At 22.1% G+C, this 12,505-nt stretch overlaps 1 protein-coding gene across 1 annotated transcript; it reads left to right on the forward strand.

The window, feature by feature from the left end:
* Positions 1-1,808: 1,808 nt before the first annotated feature.
* On the forward strand, positions 1,809-11,027 carry LOC122719353 (rotatin). The gene is given in 30 exon segments (XM_043945118.1): positions 1,809-1,869; positions 1,872-1,937; positions 2,025-2,209; positions 2,367-2,540; positions 2,619-2,758; positions 2,854-3,112; positions 3,184-3,342; positions 3,421-3,525; positions 3,595-4,116; positions 4,216-4,436; positions 4,531-4,768; positions 4,846-5,055; positions 5,142-5,348; positions 5,428-5,601; positions 5,683-5,818; positions 5,913-6,137; positions 6,262-6,523; positions 6,615-6,790; positions 6,870-7,112; positions 7,188-7,411; positions 7,471-7,764; positions 7,901-8,141; positions 8,231-8,396; positions 8,486-8,682; positions 8,764-9,497; positions 9,692-9,896; positions 9,964-10,175; positions 10,246-10,386; positions 10,521-10,650; positions 10,732-11,027. Coding segments are annotated over 30 exon segments (6,576 nt in total). The 3' UTR covers positions 11,001-11,027.
* The last annotated feature ends 1,478 nt before the right edge of the window (positions 11,028-12,505 follow it).

The following is a 12,505-nucleotide window of genomic DNA, read 5'->3' on the forward strand; positions in this document are numbered from 1 at the left end:
AATAAAACAGAAAAATGATAAAATGAGATCATGATAAAAATATATCTATATATGATGTAAAAGAAAAAAAAATACATCTTTATAACGACCAAAATTTTATTTTAAATATCAAACTCGTATTTTAATATTTATCTCGAATAATTAATCAAAGAATAATAATAAATAATTAACTTAAAAGGAAAAGAAATGATCCATGATCTTGCTTTTTATCGCGTTTTTATGTATCAGACACTTCCATAGACTTTTTATCAGGAATGTATACGTATTTTGTTTTTTTGGCGTGAAAAACTACTTTATGTAAGTTCCGCGCTAAATCAAACAACTTATAAGAGAACTGCATGAACATGAGCGTAAAAAAGGAAAGTTTAAAAAGTGAAAAAAAAAAGTGAGAATGAAACGCTCCCAAGACGATTACCAACAATTCGATGATTAGTTTTAAATCCCTTTTGTACGTTTATATGCAGTTAAATAACGTGTACATAATTATCTAAATCAGTGTTGTGAGATTAATGCGATTGTAATACCTACACACCGACCCCATTAGCGGAAGGCATGTGCTTCGAATTATTATCCTTGAAATTTCGTGAGGTGATTAAACAGTCCTTTCGAAACATCGTTGTCTTCTTAATGTCGTTAATCTGGGACGATCCAGTTTCCATTATTCTTGTTAAGTATGTTCTGATACGATTTTACTATTTCAGTTATATTTAAGATAATTCTTATTTTTAGCCGTTTATTGCTTGTAATTATGGAAACAAATGTAATAATCAATAATTATTTATTATAAACTAGAGATAGAAAAATTGTTGAATGAATGTCGTTATAAAAAATATTTTATATAATTTTTATTCATACATTTTAAAAATTTAATTTTTAAAAATTTCATATTAAAGAATTATTTCTTTTTTTTTTTTTTTAAATACTTGTTATATAGTAAACATAAATTTCGTCAAATGAAAAATGTTTAGTAATTGAAAAATAAAAAAGAATAAAAAAATTGTGTTTGATCTCAAATTGACGATATTAAGAATATATTTTTTATTATTACCTTATAAATACCTTACCTTAAATTATTTATCTCTTAAATTTGGAAAATTAAGAGATAATAAATTCAATAAAATTTAATCGAAAACAAAAATGGAAAATGCAAATTTGAAATATGCATTATATGCATTTATTGTAATTATTCACGTTAAATATATTTATATTGTTCTTCATTTATCTAAAAGAATGAGAATATGTAAATTATAAATTTTTTTTAAACATCAAAAAAAAATAAGAAATTGAAGAAAAAATGGATATCTCTAATTAAATAAATTTATTTTCTTCCCTACATGAAAATTCAGTAAATTCCTAAAAAAATAGTTTCAAAATCAATATCTCAATGAGAAATTCTAGATGAAAACGCCCTCGAAGAAAATCATGAAACATAGACTTGCTTCTTCTCTAGTGAAGTAATGTTATATCGCGTTGATACTGCATCAAATTCGATTGAACGAATATGTCGTTGATTTGCGCGTGCGCGGGAAATTTAAATAATGAAATACATAGATGAGCATATGCGTTTACAATACACTTCAGCTTATTTTCACAGTTTCATCGATAGATGGCGCGAATACGCGAATAAATTAAAGTTACATTTTCATTAATATATGTTGCATATAAATATAATTTTATTCTAAGCAAAATAATATAGGATATGAAAAACAAATTATTTATAAATTATTCAATAATTTATATTATAAAATTATAGTTAAATTCATTCACTTATAATATAAAAATATAACCAAAGATTAAATTTACCCATAATGCTCATAATATTTGGCGGTGGAATATTCAAAACAGTGAGAAAAATTAACCTAAAACATGAATTTTAATATATGTTAATCTAACGTCAAACATGAGTGGAATAACAGCAATACACGTTAAAAAATTAAGTAAATATAAATTTTTCAAATATTTTATTTATAATCTAAAAAATAAAGATATGATTTAAAAAAAAAAAAATTCTTTTAATTTTTCAGGTCACAATATTGAAGAAATACGATTGAGAGCATTAGATAATATTATTTCAAAATACGATCTTGGTTTTGGTTGTGATTGTGATGCTGTAAGGAAAGAATTAATAACAAAATTATTTAATTGGTTTTCATTTGAAACTTTTTCGCAAACTCAAAAAGTTTTAGATTTATTACTTCGTTTACTAAAGGTACTTATTTATAATAAATATATATTTAATTTTTTCTAAAAATATAATTCTTCTTAATTCTTTTTAAATTATAAGAATCAATAGCAATGAAATCTGAATTATTATATCAAAATTAAAATTTTATTCTTAAAATATATATTTGTTATATGTTTTTAAGATAAGTGATAAAAATCATTTAAATGCATTTGGTAAAGTAAGATTTCAAAATGAGCTACATGAATTAAGAAGAAAATTAGATTCAGAATGGTATGAAAAATTAAATGAAATTGAAGAAGCAGTTCTTAATTCAGATAAATTGCAAACAATATCATTAAAATCAGAAACTATAAAGGTTTGTATAAAACTTTATTAATAATATTTGTAAATTCAGAAAAAATATTTTAAAGAAATATATCAAATTTTTTTCAAGGATCCTAGCTCTCCAAAAATGGGATTTATCGATTATGACCGACATAGAACACGCATAAAAGATTATGAATATAATGAAATTAACAAAATACAAACGAAAGAAGATCATTTGTCTCAAAGTATTACTCCTGTTCTAAATAAGTAAATATTTTAAATATATTTTTTCCATAATATAATAATTCAATTGTAATTGAACAAATATATATAAATAAAAATATATTATATTTATTTTATAGTACAGTACCATTTGATTTAACATTAGAATGTGGAGATGGAACTCCAGTATCCAAAGCTACAGAAGGTGGTATTAAATGGTTAATCATGCCATGGCAACCTTTAGTTGCTTCAGATAGAGGTGTTTTAGCGGCAGTTGAAGATGCTCTAAATAATAATTTAGATACAAATCTTATATTACATACTTGTCAATTTATAACAAATGTAATGATGCAGGACTTTCCAGCAGAAGTTTTTCTTCAAAGACCAACTATTGTTTATGTATATAAATATTTCAATTTTTTATTTGATTAATATTTATTAATATTCAATAATGTGGAATAAAATTTCAGATATTACATAATCTGTTAAAATCTAGTACAAATGCAAAAAATACTAATTTTAAAAATATTGTACCAATGGTATTAAAAACGCTTCATAAATTAACACGTTCTTTAAGACTAAGAATTTATTATTACTGTGAACCATGCATTGCAAATAAAAAACAAAAAGTAAATAAGTATAATTAAATTAAGTAATTATATTATTTAAAGATAACATGATATATTGATAATATATATATTTTTTAGTTATTAACAGAAAAATTAAGCAATAATGCTTATTCTTCTTCTGAAATAAGAGATAGTCCTGATGGGGGATTTCCAGAAGTTAATTATCAAGCATATCAATCTACTGTAAGTATTTATTTAAAATATATATTAAAATATATATTTATAATTTTTAATCTTCTATATTTTATCTAGGATACAAGTGAAAGAAGTCAAAGTGTATCTGATAATATTGATGATTCTGTTTTACAATTGCAACAAATGCTTATTCCAATTTTTTGCATTGAAACTTTAAAACATGTTATATCTCAATTAAGTATTTCTATTGATTCCAAATTTTTATTAAGAGACATCAAGTACATAATAGACTTGATGTATGAATTAGTAGAATTACTTATTATTAGCATCATGCCAAATGTTTGGCTTTGTAATGATGATATTGCCTTAAAAGTAATTGAAGATATGAAAGTATTATTTGGCATCTTAGGAGATGTTATAGAATATTTTGGAAATTATAGCACAATGGATGATTTCAGGATAACATATTTGCATCTTATTACTATTACAATGAAACTTTTAAGTCATATTGTTCCTTTGGAAATAGCAGATATTATTTTTCCTAAATCTCTTAAAACATCAATATGCATAGCTATAATAGATGCTGCTATTTATTTTTTATATCCAAAACTACACTCTATATTACAAGAATATGGCCGTGTAAGTAATTTTTAGATTTATATATATAATATAATTCCAATAATTGTAATAGTATATAAAAATTAAATTAAAAAATATCATTCGTTATTCTTTATATAGCAATTTCAAGATTCTGATGAAATAATGTATATTAAAATATTTGATGAATTAAGAATAATAATGAAATCAATGCAAGCAATCATAGATTTATTAAAAAACAAATCTAATTCATCTCATTCAGAAGTCTTAAAAATGTTATACTCTTCAAAATTAAGTTTATCTTATCACAAAAATTTCAGCATTGTTAAAAAAACTATTGAATTTTTACAAAATATAAATAAGTATATATCTTTTATAAATTATATTAATTTAAGACTATTATTTATTACATCAATATAATTTAATTATTAAAATATAATTTATTTAATATTCAAGGTATTCTCTAAATGATGAAGATCATAAGTTAGCTACAAAATTAATATTAAATTTATTAGCAAATGCAGATGCAGATATACAATATGTTACGTATCTCGAATGTCATACTTTAACTAAAAAAATTCTAGGAATAGAATATAGAAGTGAAATGTTATCCTGGGAAAATTTAATGTTTTTATTCGAATCATCTGTGTTAACTGAAATTGTATCTTATGGTATAATACATGATGATAAAAGGGTAAAATAAAATTTTATAAATATGTTTATCTTTAATAATACATTTAACTTATAAAAAATTATTTATATTTTTATTAGATCAGAGAAATGTCCGAAGAAATATTAATTTATATTCTAAAAGGAAGATTACAAATGGGAGAAAATGGATGGTTAAAATCATTAGAAGTAATAGTACCAGTGTTGCCTATTTTACAGTGTTATGCTCATTCTTCTACAACTTTAGGTCAATGTGTAACAAAAATCTTTGATCCTGATGTTTCTACTAACATACAATTACCATTTATTGAGGTATTATGTATATTGTTGAAAAAATATATTTTTTATATATATAAGTTTTAAAATATTATAATTAAATATATATGTTCATTTAAAAGGTTTTAAAAGGTAATTTAAGATTCCTATTTTCATCAGAAGAAGCTATTAGAGAAGAAGCTGTTTGTAGATTGATTTGGCTTCTTGAAAAAGAAAAAAATTCAGTTCAAAAATTACCACGATTATCATCTTTACACGATTTACCATTTAATTCGCTTTGCATATTTGATCATCAAATGTCTTTTAAAAAATCTGAAGGCAATTATCAGGTTATATATTTTTATATATAAACATTTAAACTTAAAAATTTTATATATAGTATAATGTAATATATATTTAATTTTACAGAGAAGTAATTTATTATCAGTACTTGAAATGTTAAATGATTCAGATGTTGATCCAAAAATAAGAAAATCAGCATTAGTACAAATTAGTGTCATGCTTACAGATTCTTCTTTACACAAATTGTTTATTACTGAAAATGGATTATCGCTAATCTTAAAAATATTTAATAGTGCTTTGGTAAAATTTATTTTATAATTTTATTTTTGCATTTTATATAAATAATATTTTTAATTCTTTATAAAAAATATTAATTTTTAGGTTGAAAAAGAATATAATAATTATCCAGATTCTGTCATTCCTATAATTACTATACTAAAATTATTAGCATCTTCTGAATCTTCTATACGTCAAGATTTATCTACTCGTATTAACGTTTTTTCGAATATAATTAGAAGTAAGTATAACAAAAATATTGAAATATATAAAATAATTTTCATTTAAGTAAATGAAAACATTAAAATTGCTTATGATCAAAAAATATTTTTTAGGTCTTTTCCTATTTCCAAATAATGAATGTGTTAAAATTGATGGTTCACAATTATTATGTATATTACTTTATAATGATTACATCATAAGATTGAATGAAAAATATGCAGAAAATTATAATCAATTAAATGTTGCTTTACCTTATATTGTTATATCTAAGATGAAATTACCATTCATTTGTAAATCACATTCGAAAATAAGTAGACATAGACGATCAGATATGTCTGGTAAATTATAAATTTCAAATTTTAAATTTAATAATTATATATATTTATGTTAATATTAAAAACGTTATTGTATAATTTATTATTAGAAAATTTATTAAATTTATTTTTTTTTTTTGTTATCCAGTTCTTCATGACAATAATCCATTATCATTAACATTTATAAAACAATATTGGATATGGGAATGGCATAATGGTATAAATGTACTTTGGAAAAATTTAAACAATCTTTATGATTCTGATGTATCAGAAAAATTGAAAATTCAAGAAAACGAATTTTTAGTTTTACGTCTTAGTTCTTCTTATTACTGCTGTCAACAACAATTGTATAATATACAAAATTCAACTACTCATGACTCAGTTTCATGTGCACTTGATTATCTTACAATGTGATTATTGTTTACAACATTTTTATAATAATTGTTTATAATTCTATTTCAATGAAAACAATTATTTTTAAGTTGCTAATTATTTTTTTAGGTATATAAAATTTTATAAAATGCAACAATATGAAGAAATAAAAGACATAAGCTTATTACCTTGGGAACGAACATTTGAACGATTTTTATATTCACAACCTGCAAGTAAAGAAGACTGTGATTTATTTGTTGAAGTTTTAAATTTTCTACAAGTTTATATCAATATTACAAAAAATGGTAAAATTTAAATAATCAATAAAATTTACGTATTATTTAAAATATAATAAAAATAATTTTATGTTTTCACATAAATTAGGAAAGTATACATGGACTTACAAAATAATGAAAAATATAACTAAATCATTGGGCGAATTATTAAAAAACTCAGAATTAGATAATCAAAATATACATCAATCTATATTGAAATTAGCTCGTATATGTTCAGCTGTAGAAGAAACTGAGAAATCTACTATGGAAAATCAGAACATTTGGTTACATTTTATTGAATTAATTATTTCTACTTTATGTTTAGGAGATCAACAGCATTATTATAATTTAGGTGAATTTCTTTTCTATACGATATTGCATAATATTTAAACCTGTATAAAATAAATTATGATTTCATTAATTACAGCTTACCTTGATTGGTTATTAACGTGTTTAACATATTTAATTGGAAAGTGCAATTGGATAGATTATAAAAATTTATTAATATCATTAGGAAACTCATTGATCGAACTAATTATATCCTTTCATGGAGCTGGAACAGTTAGTTTTATGGGTTTATCCATAACTAGAAATTCTATTATATGTCTTAATCATTTGTTATATCAAATGCAAATAAACTTTAATAAAAATGTAAGTATAATCTTTATAAATAGAATCATAAAAAATCTAATATGTATAAATATTTTCAGATTTTTGCGCAATTTTGGTATGAAGAAGATCGTACGTTAAATTGGTTGCCCATGTTATGGCAAAATCGAGATCCTTTAATTCGAGCATCTGCTTTACAATTATTAGCTGGACTTATGAATAATTTACATACTGCTTCTCAATTATTAAATTCTGTAGCATTAGCACCAAGCGAATTATGTCAGACATTACTTCAATGTATTGCTAGTAGAGAAGAATCATGCATTGTTAGAGAACAAGCTTGTTGTGCATTCAGTAGTTTAGTGAAAAATTGCAATTCTATAATTTTTCAATATGTAAGTAAATATTAAATTTTGTCTATTATAAATTTATTATAATATTATTATAAGTCCATTATAAATAATATAAGATTATTTTTAAGTTAAATATAAATTTTTATTTTATTTTATTATTATATAATGCTTTATTTAGATGGATTCTCTGAAAGCAAGCTCTATTTTAATATATATAGAACAAAATAACACTTATTACGAAATAAGTGTGCTATGTTCTAGTATTTATATGTTTACTTCTTTGGACTGTGACCATATGAATAATCAAGAACAAGAAACTGGGAAAGTCCCATCTATTCATAGCATGCAATCAAGTTGTACGTCAATGGTATCGCGTACAATTTCACATTTATATAATTGTCAAGATGAATTACAACCTTGTATGTATATTTTCTAATTATTATAACTATTTTATAAACAAATGAAAAATTACAAATATAAATATCAATTTTATATTTATATTTTATAGTTTCTGCCAGAGGATCAACTACTGATATAGATAATTATTTACAATTAGTAGCAACACCATCATTGATAACAGCTGTATGTAGACTATTAAATAATTTAATATTTATAGGAAAACAAGAAGTTGTTCATCAAATTTATGAGCATTCTATTGACAAATATTTAATTGGGTAATTAAATATGTATAATCTAGAGCATGTATAATATTTGTTATTTTAAAATTAATACTTTTTTAGGATTTATATTTATAATCTTTCAGATGCATCAATGAAATTCCTAAAGATGTGGAAAATAAAAAGAATTTAACACATTCCTGTGATGTATTAGAAATGTATATTAATATTTGTACAGTTTTAACGAACTGTATTACACATAGTAATGAATATACTCTTGTAGCTAATTTTTCTCTTGATTCACTTTACAAGTTGTTTTGTTTTTTAAACTATGATTTATATTGTAAGTAAAAAATCTAAATTCATAAACTTTCTTAAAAAAAATTCAATATAAATTAAATTATTATGACGTAATAATGTGCAGGTAATAATATATCCGAGTTGATATCTTTACGAAATAAGCTCTGGACTGAGATTTTCAATTTTATAGCCATACTTTCGTTAACGGAAAATCAACATTTTGAATCAATTCAAACTGCTTTAGAATTGTGTGGTCCAGAAATTATACTTTCATCTATTTGTATTGCAATGAAAGATTCTAGTCCAGAACTTCGTATCAGTGCTATAAGTTGTCTCGCATTTCTACTTTCTCAGGAAATTCAAAAAGATTCTTTAGGAAAAAGTAATATTTCATTACAATTGGTAATAGATACTTCTTCAATTAAATCATTAACTGGCAACAGAAATGATTTAAGAGAAATTATATCTGATGTTAATAAACTTTCTTTACAAAACGTCAATATATATTCATCAAAATCAAATGGAAATAAAGATATCCCTTTAATTTCCGAAAAAATATCAGATTGTGAAGTTGAAAAAAAGGAAATTATTATGAGTGAAGAGCTTTGTAATATTTTATTACAATTATTTATAGCTCATAATTATAATAAATCTAAAAAAAATAAAAAATTAAATGATGATAAAGATTTGATTACAAGCGCGCTCACTAATTTATTGTGTGTATCAAATATAGCCAAAAAAGTTGCATTAAGAGAAAATTTATCTGAAACAGTTTTAATGATATTAAAAGAATTATATGTCAGATTAAATATACAACCTTTTGAACTTTTCAAAAATCAAACAGATCGTGAAAAAAAGGTAATTTATACACATATATATATTTATATCAAATTTATATATATATATATCATCCAATAATCAGTTAAGAGTTCTCTAATATTATAATTTTAAGAAAAACATGCAAATATTATTCATATATTGACATAGAATTTCCAGTATCATTTTTATAATTATAATAAAAAATTTTCCTTATCTTTTTATATTCATTTTAGATTCATCCATTACTATACGACGTGAATGCTATTTTAATATTACTAATGAATTTTATGTATGGTAGTATAGAAGTTAAAGAAGTTTTGATGAAATCTGGACTAGCAGATGTGTTACATAAATTGTGGGCTTGGATTGCATTAAATAAAACAGTTACGACTACTGCTTTAAAATTACTAGCAACCTACACTACAAAATGTTCTACAGGTATTAAAATTTAAATATTTATATTAAATATTAAATGAATAATCATTAAATGACTTTAATTTTTTAGCAGCGCAATCTTTGACATTAACAACTATTTTACCAGGAACAGGTCTTAGAAAAACTCCAAATACTCTCGCTCTTATACATGTTATTGTACAATTAGTTTGTAAAGAAATAGATAAAGCAGGTCAATCCTTTGATAATCATAAGTTACACTTTGGCTTTCATGTTTTACGAAATGCAATACATGTTCATGAATGTAGAGTATCAATTTCAAAGGTAATTTGATATTTTATATATATTACTTTAAAAAAAAAATAACATTTATTTATTAATTTAAATCTCTTAGAGTAATCTCCTACAGTTTTTTACGAAAATACATCCAATTACGACAAAACGAGCAAAACCATGGCCACTTGTTGAGTTATATTGTTTAGAATTCTTAATTGATTTTACTTATTACGAAGAGGGTCAGTTATGTGTCCCAAAGGTAAAATTAAATTTATAATTTATAATTTAAATTTTCATATCTCAATATCATAAAAATATTTTAATTTCCTTGATATGTAAATTAATTGTTATTCATTATTTCACATAATTATGAATAATTCATTCTTTTTTCAGGCTGTTGATGGGTTGGATGTTTTATTGCAATTGTCAAAATACTCTTCATCATCTAATAGAATTCTTGCAATTTCCATATTACGTAATCTTGCATTTAACATGACTAATCGACCGCGATTACTTAGTTCAGGTAAATTAATATATAATTTATCTTAGTATCGCATTATATATTATTATTTAAATTACTTTTAACATAATAAAAATATTTCAGTGGATTTCATTAATGTTCTACATGATATATTTAAAAATGGTTCTTTAGATGAAATTAAAATAGCAGGTTCTATGTTATGGTCTTTAATATCTAACAATCAGAAAGGAAAATTAATTATACGAAGTGCTGGTTTTTCTCAAAGTATACAAGAAGCTTTAGGTAAATTTACGTTATTAAATGTAGATCATAACAAAAATGAAGAAGATTTAATTAAAATATTACAATATGTATTAAAAATTCTTAATCCAATAGACATTAAAAATGATTAAAATGAGCAATCAAATAAAATATTTAAATGCGAATAATTGTATATAGAAATAAAAATGTTAAATTATGTGAATAATATTATTAATGAAATTTGTAATATTTTTTATATAAAAAATATATGTAATATCGATTTATACAATTTTTATTTTTATAAATATATAGTGTCATTTTTATAGATATATTTTTTGATGTATTATTGATGTATTATTATAACATAAATATTTTATAACATTTGATAATAAATGTTATTTAATTTATTGATATGTACATTTATGTTTGTTTATAAAATGAATGTGTATTAAACTATTAATATGACTTTATGTAAATTAAATTATTTCATTGCGCTAATAATATCTATTTCTCAAGTTGCATTCGTTCGCGTTCAATAATCGAAGATAATACGATTTCATTCATATGATGATTGCATCTTGTATTATGTAATTAATTGAATAAAATGTGGATCTAAGTAATATATAAATGAACAATATATACCAAACACATATCAATTAAATTAATATCGAAATTTTTAAATTGAAATAATAATTAAGTAAATTTATAAATTTATAAATTTTTAAATTTATAAATAATAAATTCAATGAATGATAAAATGTGATTATTGAGTTGGTAAATTTTAATAAAAATATCTTACTAAAAAAAAAAATATACAGAATTCACGAACGTATATATTAAGGTATAAAAATATCAAACCCGTTTAGCATTTGCCATGATTTTTGCGGATCAATATTTTTTTTTTTTTTAATGGTTTCCATAGTTTCTATCAAAAATATTCGTTTCAATTTTAATTTCTATCATAAGTAACTAATAGATTCAAAAAGGAAAAATTAAAGATAATCTTTTTTAAAATAATATTTTGATGTATAATAATATGATATATTTAATACTTATATAAAAATATTATCATTTTGAAAAAAATTAATAATACGAAAAAAGTTTTTTTCAAAAAAAAAAAAAAAAAAAAAAATTNAAAAAAAAAAAAAAAGAATGTAATAATTTTTTTTACTATTTCTCAAGATTCTGTTGGAAGAATTTTAATCTTATACATTCAATTAATTACAAAACTTCAACAGTTGAGTAATATTTTGAACAAATAAGTGTAATGTTGATCTAATACACATAAATTCTAATTTTTTATATACGTGCGTCATCTATCGTAAGGAAAGAAAAAAGCAAAAAAAAGAGATGGCACAAGTTACCTGAAGATGGTAACCCGATTTTTGTCCTTTTCTTAAAGAATTGAATAAAAATCTTGTCATTTTTTTTTTTATAAATATCTCTTATGATTTAGATTTCAATTTAAAATTTTTATATATAAAAAAACATATTTCAGTTCTTTCGTTCTTTATATTAAAAAATATAAATATGAAAAATCGACGCAACATTTCACAAAATTTCAGAACAAGAATATTTTAAAAAAAATAAATTTAAGAAATTAATAATACACCTTCTTAAAAAATTCTTTGCGGATGTTGTAACAGTTTAAGCACAT

Source organism: Apis laboriosa, unplaced genomic scaffold (assembly GCF_014066325.1).
Source record: "Apis laboriosa isolate Shangri-la unplaced genomic scaffold, ASM1406632v1 scaffold105_cov147, whole genome shotgun sequence".
In the NCBI taxonomy this organism is placed as follows: domain Eukaryota; kingdom Metazoa; phylum Arthropoda; class Insecta; order Hymenoptera; family Apidae; genus Apis; species Apis laboriosa.